Source organism: Lactuca saligna, chromosome 3 (genome assembly GCF_052625555.1).
Source record: "Lactuca saligna cultivar CGN05327 chromosome 3, ASM5262555v1, whole genome shotgun sequence".
Classification (NCBI taxonomy): Eukaryota; Viridiplantae; Streptophyta; class Magnoliopsida; order Asterales; family Asteraceae; genus Lactuca; species Lactuca saligna.
This window is the reverse complement of record NC_136419.1, coordinates 221,406,887-221,427,887: the sequence shown is the minus strand read 5'-3', so window position 1 is coordinate 221,427,887 and position 21,001 is coordinate 221,406,887. Positions and strand designations below refer to the sequence as shown.

The window sequence follows — 21,001 nt, the reverse complement described above, 5'->3', positions numbered from 1 at the left end:
TTCAAGTCGATAAATCATGTAACCCCTTCCCCCATGGATGAATGAAGTGATGGTCAATGGAGTGCCAATTGATAAAATAATGGGACTAGTTCAGATTCTCTTATTGTCCTAAACTAGGGCATCAAGAGAATCAAGCAATTTAATGCGCAAAATTGGGGCTCGAGACTACTTACTCCATAACATGATCGCTTATTCTCATGATTGTGTGTCTTAAAAGTATTTTGGTCTTATAAATGATGTCAAATAATGATCTATAGATTTGACAACAACTTATGGATGACATATCTCTCACAAATAAAGACTATCATGTCATAACAATCTTGAATTGTGATCCTAATTCCTAAGGATAAGATTCATTCGTCTTAATTAACATTGAGAGAGTAGATGTGTGGAGAGTAAATGTAGAACAAATATAATATGTAATATGAAAAATGAATTAAAATGGTAAGATACTTTTCAACTTATACACATTTAGTCACTGATTTTTTTTTGTCACATTTCCTATCAGACTTATCATCTTGTTCACGATCAATACTTATGCTCAGTTGATATGGGCTTAGTCGGTTTCTGGCATTATTTTCAACTTTGATGAGATTTTGGTTATCTTCTCTGACGAGTCTCTAGTGTTCATGATTTGTTCGACGAAGCGTGCTCTTTTCAGGAGTAGGTTTTTATGGGTTAGTTGTTGTGCGTATTCATTTGATAAAAAAAACCAAAAGTTCATTTATTCATCTGCAAAAATCAAGTTCATGAGCACATACATCAAGAAATCTGAAATTGATCTTGAATGGACACATGAAAAACCATAAATTAAAATTCATGAACTCGAACTATCGAAATCGATTTCAAGAAGACAACTTTCTAGAAGCCTACCATCTTCAATCAGAGAAGTTGCATCCCCTACAAATTTCCAATCCGAAAATCATAAACCCTAGAACTCAAAAACCCAAAATCATAAACAATATATGATGTATGTATGAAGTTCAACTTTCGAAACTCGATTTGGAGTTCTTGAGAAAATAGAAGAAACAAAGAGAACGAGAGAATAGAAACATTGAATATGAAACAAATTTGATGTGTATGTATGTGTGTGTTCATCTTTGTTTGTGTATGCGTTCTTGAATCTGAATCTAGAAGATATATGATATGTGTGTTAATCTTTGTGTTAGAGAAAGAGAGAAAATAGAACACAGAGAGACAATGATAGAACAGAAATATGGAACTGCCAAATACATTGGAAAAGTAATAATAACCGGAGAAAATGATTAGAATCTTGCCTTAACAATAAAATACGTCGGAAACTAGCTAAACCTATAATATCAGACCATAAATAAGGATGTTTTCTTGAACACTTCAAAAAACTTCAATGGCAATTATAAAAAAAAAAAAAACTCTCAGTAACTAAATATCTACAAATCAAAAATATGTTATCATATTTTAATAATTTTCCGTAATATTCTTTTATGAAAATGTTCATCTTAGACAATGGACATGTTGCATTTATTATGACGCGTGGCAGGTTTTTTGCAACACTCGTCTTGTCGATGGAAAACGTGACTATGAAGATATTGTATATGACGTCGGTTACATTTTGATTTTGGATCGAGACATGTTACTTGTAAACAAGAATAGAATTACATAAAACTATTAAATTTCTGTTGAAACCAGGGTAACTTGATTCGTTCTAGAACAAATTACTACAAACATCTCGTTAAAATACGAATTGGAGAGTTGCTATGTTGTTTACCAAGAATTCAGACTTCTTGAATCTTTCAGGTTTGACAATTCACAGACATCAACATCGTCATCGCCATTTTAGAGGTTAGAATGCTTCCGCCGAAATGCATATTGAAACAAAGACGATTTCTTGGTAATTTCGATTGGTGAATTCTATACGCGTTTATTATCGCAATTACCCGTTTTCCCATTTCGATATCTAATATCTTAGATCAAATATCAGTTACCAAGATCTCCCTGTTTCAAGAAATTCAGAGGTATTTCTCCGTTTCAAAGCTCTGTTTGTTTGTTGGATTTGAGCTTTAAGCTTATTAGGTTCTGCTAGATTTATTGTAATTAAAAAACCCTAAGTTTGATTCAGCTCTTCGCCTCTTCCCCGATGCTTTTGAAAATTTGGAACACAAAAGATCAGCGTTATTGAATGGATAATAATTATAATCATTCATCTCAATACAATCCATACCCTTATGGATATAATTCCAATTCTTCCCCATATCCACCACCTTCCAATTACCCTCAATACCCACCTTCCAATTCATCTCCATATCCACCTTATCCCCACCCATACCCACATGCATCACCACCACAAACCCCACCTGAATACTCATATCCACATCCATCACCACCACAAACCCCACCGGAATACTGGTACCCTCCCCCACAACCATTTTCCGGTGCACCACCTCCATATCAACACCCTGGATATGGCTACCCTCCCCCACCCCAATACAATCAAGAAACCTTTCCTCCTCCATTTCCACCTCCTGAAGCTCAACCGACTAATCACCACCACCTCCACCACCACAGTGGTAGTGGTGGTGGTGGTGAAACACCACCACTCTCTGCCCCAATCTATTACCCACCTATAGATCATCATTTATCTCAACTATCTTTATCTGAATCTGCACCATCCGCCCCCGCATCACCACCTGCACCCGCCGCCACGTCAGCAGAAACACCGCCAGTGACCCCTCCAATCTATCCAAGTGTGATTACAAACGAATCTTTATCAAGTCATAGTTTTCATGGTCATTCTTCAAATCCTGAGGTGCCTCTTTTACATAGCAACTCTCTTGATCTATCTCAAACTCCCTCTCTCAACAACGCCCCTTCATTCATAAACCCACAAAACAATCAACAATACCAAATGGTATCATTCGGGCCTTCAAAAAAGGCATTAAAAGTCCTCCTTCTACATGGGAATCTAGACATATGGATACACGAAGCAAAAAACCTTCCAAATATGGATATGTTTCATAAAACAATGGGGGATTTTTTCAATCGATTTCCTGGAACCCGAAGCAAAATCACCAGTGACCCTTATGTTTCCATAGCTGTGACAAGTACTGTGATTGGAAGAACTTATGTGATTTCCAACAGTGAGAATCCAATTTGGAAGCAACATTTTAATGTACCCGTTGCACATCATGCAGCTGAGATCCATTTTCTTGTTAAAGATAGTGATGTTGTGGGGTCACAACTTATTGGAGTTGTTGCAATCCCAGTTGAAGATCTTTATTCAGGAACAAGAATCGAAGGGTTTTTTCCACTGATTGGAACAAATGGAAGACCTTGTAAGAATGGAGCTGGTTTAGGGCTTTCAATTCAATACATTTCAATGGAGAATTTGAGTTTTTATCATAATGGGGTTGGAGTGAATCCAGAAGGGGTACCAGGGACATATTTTCCATTGAGAAGAGGGGGGAGGGTGACTTTATATCAAGATGCACATGTGCATAATGGGAGTTTACCAGATTTTAGGCTTGATGAAGGAATGCATTATGTTCATGGGACTTGTTGGAATGATATATTTGAAGCAATAAGTAAAGCAAGACATCTGATTTATATAACAGGGTGGTCTGTGTGGCATGAAGTTAGACTTGTACGTGGGGTTGGTAGTTTTCCCGAATATACCCTTGGTGAGCTTTTGAAATTGAAGTCACAAGAAGGTGTTAGGGTTTTGCTTCTTGTTTGGGATGATCCTACTTCAAGGAACATTTTGGGCTTCAAAATGGTAAAAAAAATTTCTCTTTTCCTTATAATCTTCATTAACATGTGTTTGGATTTACATTTTGAAAGTGATAATTACGACCCGAATAATCAGAATCAGATAATCGGTTGTTTAAGCTATTATAGTTTTTGGGCTTAATAATATGTTGAAAATACAAGGACCTTTCAGTGATTTGGCCCCATATGAATTGAAAAATATGTACATCACAAAGATCAAAGCTTTATATAATATAAATAAAAAAGATCAAAGCTTTATTCAATATACATAAAAAAGGTCAAAGCTTTATTCAGTATACACCTTGTTATACTTTATTTTTTCCAATAAAACTATAATTTTTTCATACATTTTTCCAATTCAACCAATGGTCAATTTGGAAAATCAGCATTAAAACCTCATATAACAAAATCACTGGTGAAATCTGATATAAATGTGTGAAACTTTTATAGTTTGATTAGGAAAAAAAAAATGTTAGTGATTAAACCGCAAAACTGCCCAAAATATAATGATTTTTTTTTATGTAATTTACCCTTTTCTAAGTGGAATTTTTTGGGCTTAATGTTAATTTTGTAAATATGTAGAAAATACAAGGACCTTTTAGTCATTTTGCAACCATAAAATTTGAAAAAAGTGAAAGGTAACTATTTGTTACAATCAACTTATCTATTGATAATATAGGACTTTTGAAATTTTTGGGCTTAATATATAAATATTTATTTCAGGATGGATTTATGGCTACTCATGATGAAGAAACTCGGCATTTTTTTAAGCATTCTTCAGTACAAGTGCTGCTTGTTCCTCGTATGGCTGGAAAAAGACACAGCTGGGTGAAGAAGCAGGTGTGTAATAATTCTTAAATGTAGAATATATATTTAAACAAAAAAAAAAAAAGATTGTAACTATAGAATGTATATTCTCTAAAGTATAAAGTATAGAATGTATAGCTTTATAAGTAGAAATCTTTTTGAAGATATAAAAAAGTTGCACCTTTTATAAAGCTCTGGCTGTTTGGACATTTATAAACTTTTATTTTTTATAAAAAACTTTCAACTTTTTTATACTTAATGGAGACATGACTTAATCTAATAAGCTGTATATATGGGTGTTCCTTTTGACCTAATGCAGAAAGTTTTCCCATTAAATCCTAACTTGTTACAAACATGTCCTCTTTTTTCTTTTTTCATTTTCCCGAGTGTACCACATTTTCTCAAATATTTTTCAAACCATATCCACCATTTGGATTTTATTTTTCTTTTATGAAAAAAGTTTTCGACCTTTTTATATAATTTGCTTTGACCTAATCTAGTAAGCTATGTCCTCATACTTTTTCCATTTTTTTCAAACATTTACTAATTCATCCTTTTTCTATTATACTGGTGTTTCTTTTTTACAAGAATGACTTAATAAAGAAAGTCACAAAAATGATACTTACCTCATTAAGTCCTAACTTTTTACAAATATGCCCTCATTTATCCGACTTTTTTCCACTTTCCCAGGTCTTCTTTCGTTTCTCAAATACTTTATAAACATCATTCATCTATTATACAACACATACAAAAGCTTCAAGTAAAGTGAACTTACGAATTCACCCTTTTTTCTAATATTGATTTTTTTTTTTTTGAAATGTGTTTTAGGAAGTTGGAACTATTTATACACACCACCAAAAAACGGTGATTGTTGATACTGATGCTGGATATGGTAAAAGAAGAATTATGGCTTTTGTTGGAGGACTCGACTTATGTGATGGGAGATATGATACTCCACAGCATCCTTTGTTTAGAAGTCTTTCAACAGTTCATGCAGATGACTTTCATAACCCTACTTTCACGGTGATTATTCCAATATCTTTTTCATTTTTTCTTGCTTTTTGTTTTGATTAATTCAATGAGTTATTTTAGATGAGAATTATATTTGAATCACTTATTGATATACTTTTATTTATAACGAAAAGGGCAACTTAAAAGTTTAACATTTTTCCAAATGAACCATTTTGACCTGTTATATTTCTATATTTCACAGGTAATTTTCTAGATTACCTATTTTGACAAGTTTATATTTATCAAGTCAAAATGGTTGAATTTGAAAATATCTGAAACATTTATGGATTTATTGGAAAAATGAAAGTATAAGTGGTTGAACCGCATAATTGCCCAAAATATAATTGGTCATAGACTTATATCTAATTTAGCAAATAGAAAATTCAAAAATCGATTGTGGCCTTTTTTCTAGTGCTATTCAAGAACTTTGATTTTAATTTTATTTATTTTGTACAACCTTATTTTTTAAATTAATTATATATGTTTAGAGGTGGCAATTTCAACCCATATATATTTATGTAAAAATGGATACGTAACATTCTATTTCTAATGAATCCAATGTGTAAAATTAAATGAAAAAGCTAAATAGGAAGACGACTTCAAGTTTTTCCATAATTTTTTTTTTCTTTCAAAAATACTCGATATCACGGTTGCTTTCTTGCCATATTCCTTTATTAATATAATAACATTTGTTTGTTTGCAATCATACTTAAAGATCTTATTTATTAATGAGTTATGAGAATATATTTATTTATTTTAATATTTTTAATCAGGGTAATCTTGCGGGTTGTCCAAGAGAACCATGGCATGACATGCATAGTAAAATCGATGGTCCAGCAGCATATGATGTGATGACTAATTTTGAAGAAAGATGGCTAAAAGCATCGAAGCCTCATGGTTTTAAAAAACTCAAAACTTCATATGATGATGCTTTACTTAGAATAGAAAGGGTACCCGAACTTTTGGGTGTACATCATCAACCTTCCTTTAGTGATCAAGATCCCGAAGGCTGGCATGTACAGGTAAATAAATTTTTTAATTTTTTTTTCCAAAAAATATCAATTTAGCCCACATTTATAACCTTTTTCTTTATTTCATGTAGATTTTCCGTTCAATCGATTCAAATTCGGTTAAAGGGTTTCCAAAGGATGCGAGGTTAGCTGCAGAAAAGGTGTGAGGTTTACGGATTAAAATTTATTATCCTATACGAAAAAGAAAATATTAAATATGAAATATAAAACGAAAATGTTGTTGATGGATTTATAAACAGAATTTGGTTTGTGGGAAGAATGTCATGATTGATATGAGCATACATTCGGCATACGTGAAAGCTATTCGTTCTGCACAGCATTTCATTTATATCGAGAATCAATACTTCATTGGATCATCATACAATTGGAGTTCCTATAAAGACTTGGGTAACAAACTTCTCTTTTATCTATGCATGTGCCTGATAATTCTCTTTTATCAGGCACATACCGTACTAGGCCTCGTACACACACTGTACCAGGCCTGGTAGAATGTATCAGGCCTGGTAGAATGTATCAGGCCTGGTACATACCACACAATGTACCATCCTGGTTCTATTGTGTGTATCAGTGCCAGATAGATAGTTGCATGATATGGAGATGAAGATTTGGTAAATGAAGTTTTTCATATATACGATTGATTATGTTTGTTAGGTGCCAACAATTTGATACCAATGGAGATTGCGCTTAAAATCGCAAGTAAAATCAAAGCACACGAAAGGTTTGCAGTGTATATCGTCATCCCTATGTGGCCAGAGGGTGTCCCTACGGGCTCTGCTACACAACGTATTCTTTTTTGGCAGGTATATTAAATGCAAGCAATAGCAATCTACTTACTTACAAATGCAATTAAAAATATTTCTTTTTTTTTTTTTTTTAATAAAAAAAATTGCAGAACAAGACGATGCAAATGATGTATGAGACGATTTACAAGGCTTTGGAAGAAGTTGGGCTTGAGGGATCATTTTCAGCACAAGATTATTTGAATTTCTTTTGTCTTGGAAACCGTGAAGCTTCTAGTCCAGATGATAACTTAGGCGATGAGAGCCCTTCTACAGGAAATACTCCTCAGGTCCCGTTTGACTCTTTGACTTTTTCAAGATTTCATTTATTTGTTAGTTATAAGATTATACTTGTATTTCTTCTTATTTACAGCATTATAATTTGAAAAATCTACCCAATTATACAATGAAATCTTCAGTGTTATCATTGGGTAGATGTTTCAAAGTACAATGTCCTAATAAGAAAAAGAAGTTCAAAATATAATGTATAATTGGGTAGAAATTATTCAAAGTGCAATGCGTTAATAAGGAAACAAGTCAAAATTCAATGTTGTAATAGAAATAAATAAGAGTAGGATGCTATAATAAACAAATAAATGAAAGTACGTGCATTTAGCCCAATAATTATCTTACTCTAGCTCTTGAATTAGTAGCGGATTTTAGTTTACATGCGTATTATAGCATGCTAGTTTTATTTCTTCCTATTTACAACATTCTAATTTGATAAATCTACAATGTCATCCAAATACAATGCAATTTTTAGTTTTGTAATTGGGTGGGGTTTTTAAAGTACAATAAATATAAAAATGTATAATTGAGTGGAGTTTTCAATCTACAATGCCTTAGTATGAAGAAAAATGAAAATACAATGTTGTAACTTGTAACAGAAAGAAATAAAAGTAGGATACTATAATAAACAAATGAATTAGTACTTCCTACTAATACATTTAAACATTATTTGTAGGTTCTATTTATTCAGAACTTGTTTTTTTGTCTCATGAAATAAGGAGAATAAATGCGATTGTGGGTCCCCCCTCACATATTTGTTATGTTTTCTCACATTTATTTTTCATAGCAAAGCAATGAATACATATATTTTTAAAATAAAATTATTATTATTATTATTATAGGGACTTTCTCGTAAAAGCCGGAGATTCATGATATACGTACATTCAAAAGGCATGATAGTTGATGATGAGTATGTAATTATCGGATCTGCAAACATAAATCAACGGTCTATGGAGGGAACAAGAGATACAGAAATTGCAATGGGAGCTTATCAACCTCATCATACTTGGGCAATAAAACATGCCAATCCACTAGGACAGGTAAAAAAAATTAATAATAATTCTCAAATTGCCAAGGGAATGGAATCGTTCATTCCGTCGGAATGAGAAAAAACTCTTTGTTTTCTTTGATGGAATGGAATCACATGACACGTGTTTTTTTTTTTTTGTAGGTATACGGATACCGAATGTCCCTATGGGCAGAACATCTTGGCCACGTGGACGACCGTTTCACACAACCCGAATCTCTGGAATGCGTGCGCCACGTCAGATCGTTATCCGAAGCTAATTGGAAACAATTTGCATCGGATCAAGTATCAGAAATGAGGGGACATCTTTTGAAATACCCGGTTGAGGTTGACCGAAGAGGAAAAGTCAAATCTCTTCCCGGATTTGAAACTTTCCCCGATGTAGGTGGCCAAATTGTCGGCTCCTTCCTTGGGATTCAAGAGAATTTGACTATTTGACGAGTGTTTTTTTTTTTTTTTTGACAAGTTTGACTTTTCGAGATGTAGGGTTTCTTCATATTCCAATTTTTTGATAGAGTTTATGATGTGTATAGTTTTGTATGCAAATTAAATAGTTTGTTCTTTATGTTATATTTGTTGATTGTACATTTGAGTATCCTTTCTTTATATTTAAATAAATAAATCTTTTGAATTTGTGCCTTTTGGTATATGTAGTTTCTAGGGATGGTTTTGAGTTTCACCGGTTTATGATGCAAAATATCATTTTGAAGGTTTAGGATTTCGGGTTTATGGAAGTTTGAAATGGACATTTATTGGTTTATTGCCAAATCATTAAAACCCATACTAGGTTTTATAAATTATGTGTTCTTGGAAGATTTCATGTTTTCATGTTTATCAAGTTAAATTGCAAATTGCGTTGTAAAAAACGTATAAAAATCGTCATTTTATCAATTTACTCACTTAGATATTGTGTGTAGTGATCAAACCCATTACAATTTTACCATTTAAGAAAATCAATTTTATCCGTTTTGAAAAAAGAAAAATTGAAATAAATACAATCATAATTTAGTTTCGCCGTTCTGTTGATTTGATCACAAAACTATTACTTTCTTTATGGTTATTGAGTGGCTAACTAGACAAAAAGTAATAGTTGAGTAGATAAAAAAAAAAAGTAATAGTAATTGGTACGTTATGTATTATGTATTTTACCCTAATATCAAAACCTACTAACTAGAAGAAATTGCTTTTCTAACTGTTAAAAATTATAATAGTTTTATCGCTACAAAAATATTTTTGATACGTAATTAAATCGATAAAATGGTGAAAGTGTATATATTTGTTTATATTTTGTACCAAAAAAACAATCGTTTTTGCATAAAAAACACTCTGTTCTTACAAAATTGGATACTTTTAAACAATTGATGTCAAACAAAACAACTCTTTTCCATATTTTGCATTTTTATAACTTGCATAAAATCACCAATTCCTTTGAATAGCATTTTTAAAGCATTTTCACAAAAAAAAAAAAAAAAAAAAAAAAAAAAAAACGGATGTCTTCTTATATGAGATACTTAATACGATGAAAAAACACATTTGTATTTTTCAAAAATTACATATACATCAAACTCTATTTCATGCATCACGTTTTATTACAATAGATTATTTTCAGTATTATTTTAAGATGTTTGGATCCATTTTTTAGCATTATTACATTCTTAAGGTGATTGTTTGTAAAAAAATTAAAAATTACATCTAAACACCCCACAAAAGTCTTAACTGAAGGACTAATCTGTAAGGAGAAAAGCGAAAAGAAAAAGGATTGTTGACAGTAGAAAAGCGAAAAGAAAAAGGATTGTTGACAGTGGGATTTGAACCCACGCCCTTTCGGACCAGAACCTTAATCTGGCGCCTTAGACCAACTCGGCCATATCAACTCATGCCTATATATTAAATGTATAACTTAAATAATTAGATACTTAATAAATTATATTAGATATGTCGCAATGTTTTAACCTCTTGATTTCAATTAAGATCATGGCTTTTATGTCATCTCAATTTTCTACAAAAATGTCCTCATGCTTATGCCACTGAAAAAATTAACGCTTTCACACTTAAAATTTTGTAGTGTTTTTCTTTTAATTATAGCATGAAAGTTCATATTTTAATCATATCATTGTACTTATGTTTCTCACATATCATTTTTTAATTCCTCCTTTCTTTTCGGAAATTTCTCCATAAAAGCAAAAGAGATTTTATATCCAGCTTTGAACTTTGAAAAAAATTCAAATCGAATGAAAAGGATTTATTTTGAAATATGAGTTTAACTTATTTTTTAGAGCAAAATTTTCATAATTAAAATATATTTTAAAAGTTTTTTTTTTTTTTTTTTTTTTTTTTTTTTTTTCTATTTTGAATGTAATTTTACACCTTTCAAGCATATAATTACTTTTGCCAATTATTTTTATAGTTTAAGTTTCACCTATGCACACTAATTTTGCAAAACATACTCTTGGTTTGGAGAATCATCGACTTCATCATGAGAATATATATATATATATATATATATATATATATATATATATATATATATATATATATATATATATATATATATATATATATTGTTGCAAACATACTTAGGTTGTGTTTGATGCGTTATAGCTAGCTGATAAGTTAACTTATTTTTCAAGCTTTTTTATATTGTCGTGTTTGATAAGCCAAAAAACAGTTTATAAGCTAGCTTTTTGAAAAGCTATTTAGGTTGTGTTTAGCGCACCACAGCTAGCTGAAAAGCTAACTTATTTTTCAAGTTTTTTTAAGCTGTCATGTTTGGCAAACCTAAAAAGTAGCTTATAAGTTAGCTTTTTAAAAAGCTATTTAGACTAGTTTTTTTAGAGCTTTTTAAATTTTTTTCGAATATACCCTTGATTAATTATAAAAACACATTCTTTTAAATGTTCTTTTATATCATTTCATGTTTTTCAGCTAGTTTTACCAAACGTCATTTTTTATCAGCTAACTTTTCAGCTATCAGCTAGTTTTTTATTTAACAGTTAAATTTTCAGCTATCAACTAACTTTTTATTTAACAGTTAATTTTTCAACTATCAACTAGCTTTTCAACTAGTACGTCAAACATAGCCTTAGACTAGTTTTTTAGAAAAAAATTTAAAATTTTCCAAATATACACATTAATTAATTATAGAAACACATACTTTTAAATAGGGCTGAGCATGGGTCGGTTTGGGTCGGTTTTGACCCAAAACTGAACCTAAACCGATGGTGTCGGTTTTCAAATATTTAAAACCCAACCCTAAACCCAAACCGATGGGTCGGTTTCCCGGTTTTACAGTTTATTCAAACTCGGTTTCGGTTTTAAACCCAAAACCCATTCGAAATTTTACTTGGGGGATATGATAGTTTGTGTTGCTTTATATAAGAGATGAATAGGAAGAATGTTTCGTTCCTCTGTTGATGTGGGATAAAGTTTCACTGTAACAAATAAAAGAAACGAAGGGATTTGATAGTAGTAAACAAAAAAAAGCTCCACATGTCACGAGAAAGGATCGAACCCGGGTCTTTTGCATTATACGTCCGCCTCCTTAGCCAACACACCAACCATCTGTTTGTGCTTACAAGTCACGGAAAACATATATATACATATATAAATCGCAGAATTCATATTTTTATAAAGTTCGGTTCGGTTCGGTTTCTATCGGTTCACACATTCCTAAAACCCAAACCGAACCGAATTTTTCGGTTTCTAAATAATACAAACTCAAACCGTCGGTTTATGCTTCGGTTTCGGTTTCGTCGGTTTTTGTCGGTTTTTCGGTTTCCGGGTTCGGTTTTGCTCACCCCTACTTTTAAATATCATTTTACGTAATTTTATATATTTCAATTAGCTTTTCAGCTAGTTTTACCAAACGTTATTTTTTAAAAGCTAACTTTTCAGCTATTAACTAGCTTTTTATTTAACAACTAATTTTTCAGCTTTCAGCTAGCTTTTCAAATAATACGTCAAACATACCTTTAATTGAACGTATGATTTCTAAAAAGGTTAAAAGCATAACATTATCATAAGAAATAAAATTTTGATGCTACGGTTATTCAAAAACTTGATAAAAATATGTAAGTTTTAAAGTTTTAAATACTTGTAAGTCGTAAGTTAACCAAAGGTATAATGTGTAAATTAATCAAAGTAAAATTCCATACAAAAAAATTAATTTGAAAATACAACACTGTAATAAAATAAACAAAAAATCCAATGTCATAAAATACATTTCAATTTCTTGCATTTTATTTAAAGGTTGTGCTCCCAAACCAGACAATTTTCCATGACTTTTTTACCATCTACTTTCAATAATTTTAATCTAAACGATAAAAAGCACCAAAAATAGATCTAAGAAAACAAAAATCAAATAAAATTATACAAAAATCACATCCAAATAAAATAAAACTCTTGTTCTCTCATATCATAACATTTTAATTCCTCAATTGTTGATAGGTTTTTTCCCTTTTCTTGCCCTTTCTAATTCTGATTCCGCTTCTTTAAGTTGCTCTTGAAGCCTTGAAACTCGTATCTCTATCTCTTCAAGTGTCCCTCGAGTAAACAAAGGTTTATATGGTTTCAAGAAATGTTGTGAAAAATCTTTTAATGCTTCCACTCCACAAACCTGTCAAAAACACAAGGGTAGATCAGTCAATTCCCCCTTTTTCGTTTATCAAATACAATAAAGAAAATAGGTTCAACTTTTGAAAGTCTTGTAATCATAGGTTGTACCCTTTAATGTTAATAAATAAGTTGTTCATTAACCCTCAAAAGTCAAACATTTGATCTTTTTTCAACAGAGTAGTAGTACATTGTGTTATTAATTAAAAAAAATAAAAATAAAAATCCAAACACATAATTAGTAAAGAATTATTTACCTCTTGAGGTAGCAATGGCAACTTTGTAATATTGAAATCATCATATAACATGTAGAATTGATCAAGGTATTTTTGCTGCATTTTCATTCGAGCTTTCAGCAATTTAGATTCAACACCTGGAATAAAATCCAAAGAACAACATGAACAATATAACAAAAAATCTTTTAAGATATTTAAATTACGCTTGCATCATTTAAATTCCTTTTGTTGTGTGAAAAAAATAAAATAAAAAACATTGAAACAACATCAACTTGCTACAACTTGTAGGTTGACCCTTGTTTCAAGATTCTAATTAGGATATGTCATTTTACGTGTCTTATTTACATAAGTAAAAAAGATAAATAAAACCATAACTTTTTTTTTTTTTTTAAATTGTACCTTCTTCATCAAAAAGCACTTGATTGATGATAATATTATGTGTATCGATTTCAAATTTAGTGAGTTCTTGAACCAATCTCTCAGTTTCATATAACGAGAGGAATTCAGGGATGCAAACGCATACAAAAGTTGTCAAATCCTGCAATAGAGAAAAAGTAAAGATATGTTAAATTACTTATTTGCCCATGGTGAGTAAGTACTACATTATGCTCCTGTTCTTGTTGCTGCTTAATAGGAATCTTGCAACACATCCATTTTGGGAGTTTTTCGTGTTAAATTTTATCCAATCATTACAAGATTCTCCTATTGTTGTTACTACTCAAGGGTATTTTAGACATTTGACTAAAACATATATGCATATTACCGGATCTTTGAACTGTCTGTTGACTTGTTCAATAACTTCTTTCATACCCTCAAGCCTTCCCAATATTGCATCCTCACCAAACTCTTCTCCAACACCAAACATACGAGTCATCTGCCATTATTTTTTTCACCAATTCGGTAAGTAAAAAGACCAAAAAGGACATTAACATGTCTTGTTGAATAACTTCATTTAGAAACACAAAAGTTTATTCCTTAATAAGAAATTTTATGTTTTCTACATATCCTTAGTCTTCTACAAGAATCCTTGAACTCATAGTTAAAAAGAGGGGTAATACAGTAATTTTCCATTGGATAATCAATTTTGTAAATCTGAGCCCCAAATAATCAGAAACTTCAAATGATAATAACCAAATAATCAAGTAGAAAACGTGCATCCAAACACGACTTTAAACACTTATTATCGTATCTTTATTATTTTCCCACGATTTAGCAAAACAAAAAATGGTAAATTTTATAAAATGAAAAATAAATAATACCTGACCCAATAATCCACCAAATTTACTCTTTAAAGTCATCATTTTGGCAAGACCTTTCTCTAATGTTGATGGGAATTGCAACAACCGAAGTGTATGACCAGTTGGAGCAGTATCAAACACTATCACTGAGTAATCCATCGTTTGCACCAACCTAAAATTAATATATATAGATATTTTTTTAAAAAGAAAAAATATATATATATTTTTTTAGAACAATAAAGATAAATAGTAGTAACATTTAAGTCACATAACAAATGGAAAATTTTATGTTCCTCGCGACATCTGAAGAGAAGAACACCTAATTGGTTGATTAGAAATCGATTACGATAGAAGGTTCTTCTACTTTATTGCCATGGAGGGTATTTTAGTCATTTTATTTTTACCAACAAACAAACACTTCAGTAAAGCCGATTGGTGAAGTTTGACAAGATTTAATATCATAATTTATGACGTGGGTCTCTGCAACTGAAGTTGAAAAACCATTTTTGTTCTGAATGGTAAATGCAAAATGACCAAACTATCCCTAACTTTAATCAACAGATAGATAATCTTATTTTCATTCTTTAAGTCCCAATAATCACCTTGAAAAATGCATATCAAAACACATTTCTTTCTATTATACAATATTGTAATTTAAGTTTTATTTACAATAAATTAATCAGTGGAAGTACATTTCCATTTTTTGATTGTTATATTTCTGAATTATATTAAAAGTATTTAAAAAAAACAATACTCACTTTAGCATCTCAGCAAAACTCATAGCCTCATCAATTCCAGGAATTGAATTTGCTAAATCAGATAGAAAACCATCCATTCCATCTGAACTACCGGTTTCTTCAGGCTCCACAGTGGGATCCACCTCCTGCAAAAGACCAAAATACCCTCATTACACATATATTTATAGCAAATAAAAAGTATTTAACTAAAATTAAACTGGAAAATTACAGAAAAAAACCATTATATTTTGGGCAGTTTTGAGGTTTAGCCACTAATACTTTACTTCTTTCCAATCAAATTATCAAGGGATAATGACTTGAAAGGGTAACGAACTTTCGACTTTTGTCGCATTTAGTCACTAAACTTTTTTTCGTTATCTATTTGCCATTGAACTATTGAAACTGTTCACATTTTACCCTTATGACCGGTTGTTGCCGGTCATAAGGGTAAAATGTGAATAGTTTCAATAGTTCAATGGCAAATAGATAACAAAAAAAAGTTTAGTGACTAAATGTGACAAAATTCAAAAGTTTATTTCCCTCTAAAAAGTTCAATGACTAAATGTGAACAAACTTCCTCTTGTATTATGTTTTAGCAAATTATTTATTTTTGTTAAATTGTAGCAACATTTGTTGATAAAGAAATCTATGAAATAAAAAATACAAAACCCTAAAAATATATTTAAAAAAAAAAACAAAAAACCGAAACCAAAATACGAAACCAATGGTTTGACATTTTCCAAAATAAATAATCGAAATTTCCGATTTGATTTTGGTTTTACAAAAAAAATGAACCATTCTCACTGATGTGAATTATGACCATTGGTTTGGCATGCGAAATTTGTGACATCCCATGAATATGTAGTTACAACATCGTCTGAACTCGTAATTCATAGTAAGGGGTTAGAGTATCATCGCATGAATACGTAGTTACAACATCGCCTGAACTCGTAATTCATCACCTACAGGTTATGGGCCTGCTGGTGTTTCCACTGTGTTGTCTAGAATAGTCCGTGGTCGCCATCTATATTATGGTAGATGACTACATCGCCACATTGTTGGTTAAAGTTATGGTATCTCCTTTCATCCTACATCACATATTCATCATCATCTATATACCTAATTATCATCACATTTCTATCATCACATATCTCTCATCATTTTATTTCATCACACACCAACTATTTCATCTACCCATTTTTCATCCGCAACATATTTGTAGATATAACATAAATATACCGTTTAAATCTTTTAAAACATGTATAAAATCGTTCATCCAGCATAGACAACAAGTATTCAAATAATATGCACACATAGCACGTAATTTATATAAAATACTTCATATCTATGTGTAAGATGAAAGTAACTATATCTACCATAAAAATCCCATAAATGTTTCCTAACTTCGAACCCCAAAATTTACTCTACTAAAGCTTCATATTCTCGGCTCTCTGAACCTAGAAGGGTCCAGATCTATCACACCAAAAAGCTCAAGATAGCTCTTTCTCTCACTCTACACACTCAAGCTCGTTAGGGTTCTCACTTATGGGAAAGGTAGTGGCAATTGAAGGCCATAAGTGCCTTTAAATATGGCTCGGGCCCAAAGATTTAGGGTTTCTGCCAACAGCGCAGACTCGTCGAGTCGCCTCACTGACTTGTCGAGTCCATTCATTAATCCGAGTCATCAGTCGTGACCTTACTCGACGAGTTGAGGCGTCAACTCGCCGAGTTTCTCTTCTTAACTCAAAAGAAAAATACTTAAATTATGATACCTGGAAATCCGAATGTTGCATTTTGTTTTTTTATTTCATAGATTTCTTCATTAACAAATGTTGCTACAATTAAACAAAAATAAATAATTTTGCTAAAACATAATACAATAGGAAGTTTGTTCACATTTAGTCATTGAACTTTTTAGAGGGAAACAAACTTTCAATTTTGTTCACATTTAATCACTAAACTTTTTTTCGTTATCTATTTGCCACTGAACTATTGAAATTGTTCACATTTTACCCTTATGACCGGTAACAGCCGGTCATAAGGGTAAAATGTGAACAGTTTCAATAGTTTAATGGCAAATAGATAACAAAAAAAAGTTTAGTGACTAAATGTGACAAAAGTTGAAAGTTCGTTACCCTTTCAAGTCATTATCCCAATTATCAAACCATAAACGTTTCAGTCATTTTTTATTTCTCCAAATTAACCATTTTGAGCCAAAACAGGTCAAAAGGGTTAAAAATGTGTGAAACTTTTATGGTTTGATTGAAAAAAAAGATAAAGTATAAGTAGTTAAACCGCAAGATTTTTCAAAATGTAATGGTTCTTTCTGTAATTTGCCCTAAATAAAAAATTTAAAAATTGTTATAATAAGTAGTTGAATTTTATTTTGAAGTCCATTCCTTTTCCTACCAACCAAACATGTCACAGATTTCTATTTCTTTGACAGATTTCAATCCTTCTTTTAAACTATGATTTTCTCAATCTTTGAAAACAGGCTTGAATTTTATACCTTCTTTTAAAAATTGACCAACCAAGTTCACATAAATATCATGTCAGTGGATAAACACAATGAAGCATTGTAAACAAGATTGAATCTCTTTTACCCCTTTCTGATAATTCACTAATCAAAGTTCACATAAACCCTAAATCCCACATAAACTCCAAATACTAAAATCAATCAGGAAAAGCAAAATTAAAACCAGCAAAGACTCATCATAGCATACGAGATTGCGAACCCATCAACCAATATCACGGTTCCTCAATGAATAACCAAAATATAGCATATCGATTTTTAGAATTCGGGCAACCTAGTTGATATAATTCAAACAATTATTGAACCAATAACTTTAAAAAATGGAAATTGAGTAGCATATGACTAACCATAGCATACAAATTGGTGAAACCATTAACCAAAGTAGGAGATTTTGTGAATCGTTGTTGGAAAGCATCGCTGAGATTATGAGCTGGGTCGGTTGAGATGATAAGAACAGAGGATCTAACAGAAGCCAAAAGGATTGAAAGAATTGAGCTGCACGTAGTTTTCCCAACACCTCCTTTGCCACCAACAAATACCCACTTCAAACTCTCTTGTTCCAATACATTGCGAATCGTCCCTTCGGGTATCTCTTCTTGTCCAGCCATCTCTACCGCTTAAATTCTCTCTGTTTATTGAGTTTCAGTAATTTTACAGAAACCCTTAAAATCGGAGAGGGAGAGAGAGAAAGCGGTGGTGATTTTGGATTTTTGGTGATGGGTTTTTGATGATTTTGATGTGATTAGTTTAGTTCCGGGATAGATCTACACAGATGGGCTCTACGGGATAATAACAACTAAGGAAGTTCGGAAGGTCAATATTGGGAAGATACTTTAGTTATCTTTTTCGTTTTATGTGCGTTTTAGACAATCTTTTTAAGAAAAAGTTACTAATATAATCAATTTTGCTAATTATTTTATAAAAAATAGTAAAAGAAAATTTATACACAATACAATAGCCATCAATTTTGGATTAGGAGAAATGAATATTTCATCTACAAACATACAAGCAGTTTACGTTTCAGAAACTTAGTTTCTACAGATCCATCTATAAAATCACACATTCTATCTAGGGTTGTAAACGAACTGAACGTCGGTGAAACGTTCGTGAACTGTTCGGCGGGAAGTTCGTTTATGTTCGTTTATTTAATAAATGAACGAACATGAACAATGGTCTCGTTCGTTTATTTATGTTCGTGAACGTTCGTTTATGATGTTTGTTTACGTTCGTTTATGTTCGTTCGTTCGTTCGTTTAAGTTTATTTATATTCATATATATTCAATTATTTTTTATTATATTGCTATATTATATGTTCGTTTATGTTCATATATATTCAATTGTGTTTTTTTTTTGTTCGTTTATGTTCGTTTAGTATGTTCACGAACATAAATGAACGAACATGAACAAAGTAATTTGTTAAACCAACGAACATGAACAAGAAAATCTCGTTCGTTTATCCGTTCGTGTTCGTTTGTTGTTCGGCTAACTTAAACGAACGAACATGAATAAGACCTTGTTCGTGTTCGTTTGGTTCGTTTACAGCCCTAATTCTATCTATAAAATGAATTTGTTTTAGGTATAAAAACTTTTTTTAAATCTCATTTTTCTAATTTTTTGGTTGGAAAAAATCTCTAACGAAGCTATGGACAAGAAAATACATTCTTCTAACAAGTTAAACAAGAATTCCAAAGATATAAGTCTTAAGTTAAGATTTTTTTTACAAATTTTATACAAAATCTACTAATTTGTACAAATTCATAGTCATAGTTGTCTGATTTTATAGTCAACTTTAAGAAATTCATAGTCAAAACCAACTATTTAAAAAAAAAAATCTACCAACAAATCGCAGATTAAATAAAAGTATTTTATAGATGGATTAAAATTAGTGATGTCAAAAATACCAAAACCCAGACCGGAATAAGATTAATAGGGTCCGGTTAGTAACGTCTAAAATAAAAAATCAAGTTATTCGGGTTAACCGACAAGCCCGAAATATACTTAGGGTCAGGTTTCGGGTAACATTATTTATAAAATTTCGGGTTCGGATTAACCTAAATAACTCGATTAAGCTAACCCATTAGAAACATACTTTACCTATTTTGCATTCTACAACCTTTTCAATCATGTCTTCAACGACCCTTTCAATCGATGATTCTTCATACGCAACTAATAAGAGTTTGTTTCTTCTTTTTAGAGCTTTTTTTTTCATATTTACAAGGTCAAATATTATTCATATATAATTGAATAGTTGATGGACCAAAGCAACATATTAAGGTTGGAGAGAATGATAACACTCTTAGCATTTGGCCACATATTTTTTTGAAACCACATAAGATTTTTTGAAGCCACGTAGGCTAAATGAAATGGTAGCACTTAAGTCGTAAAAAGGTAAGGAGTTGGGGTTTGTTATTTTAATAATGTTTCTTTTACAAAAAAAAATTAAAAAAAGAAAAAGAAAAAGGCTACAATCAATAAGAAATCAGCTATGCCCTTTATATCTTCTATCACCTATCGCTAGCTCCTTGGCGAGCTATCCCTGGCAAGTTTTGTAACACAAAGCATGGGGTAGTGCAGCGACTTTGTACCGAGGTTGATAGCGAGTGGTTTAGCGAACCACTTCTCCAAGCCTAATAATTTGTTCTGAGTAGGTTCCTTATAAAGGTTGTTAGTAGCATATTCTGAATCCATGGCCACTCAACCATATATCTTTGCACTTTGAAGCATGGGGGGCGTCGATCCTTTTTGTCAAGACAAATGTGTTTTTAAATTGAAAAAAAAGAATTGGTTTGAATTTTCATGTTGTTACATGAACCATCCTTTTTCTTGACAAAAAGGATCGACGCTCCCCACGGATACTCAGTCTGATAAACTGCTTCCCCAACAGCTCCTGGAGCTGTGAGGATAACTCTTGCATCTCTGACGGCGCAAGGCGATAAGGTGCCTGGCGATAGGCACCGCT

At 31.5% G+C, this 21,001-nt stretch overlaps 2 protein-coding genes and 1 non-coding gene across 3 annotated transcripts; 1 reads left to right on the top strand and 2 right to left on the bottom strand.

The window, feature by feature from the left end:
- Window positions 1-1,593: 1,593 nt before the first annotated feature.
- On the top strand, window positions 1,594-9,318 carry LOC145037856 (phospholipase D gamma 1-like). Its single transcript, XM_078986603.1, has 10 exons — window positions 1,594-3,751; window positions 4,468-4,584; window positions 5,380-5,574; window positions 6,336-6,584; window positions 6,665-6,733; window positions 6,833-6,980; window positions 7,245-7,393; window positions 7,486-7,662; window positions 8,503-8,700; window positions 8,832-9,318. The coding sequence occupies exons 1-10, from the start codon at window positions 2,159-2,161 to the stop codon at window positions 9,123-9,125; spliced, it is 3,189 nt and encodes a 1,062-aa protein (XP_078842729.1). The 5' UTR covers window positions 1,594-2,158; the 3' UTR covers window positions 9,126-9,318.
- Window positions 9,319-10,480: 1,162 nt separating this feature from the next.
- TRNAL-AAG (transfer RNA leucine (anticodon AAG)) lies at window positions 10,481-10,561 on the bottom strand. The gene has a single exon. It is a non-coding gene; the product is annotated as a tRNA-Leu (tRNA).
- Window positions 10,562-12,894: 2,333 nt separating this feature from the next.
- LOC145037855 (ATPase GET3A-like) lies at window positions 12,895-18,846 on the bottom strand. Its single transcript, XM_078986601.1, has 7 exons — window positions 18,390-18,846; window positions 15,531-15,655; window positions 14,794-14,944; window positions 14,298-14,408; window positions 13,934-14,072; window positions 13,556-13,671; window positions 12,895-13,302 (listed from the first exon to the last, which is right to left on the bottom strand). Exons 1-7 carry the CDS (start codon window positions 18,648-18,650, stop codon window positions 13,120-13,122), a joined length of 1,086 nt encoding a protein of 361 aa, XP_078842727.1. The 5' UTR covers window positions 18,651-18,846; the 3' UTR covers window positions 12,895-13,119.
- Between the last annotated feature and the right edge of the window lie 2,155 nt (window positions 18,847-21,001).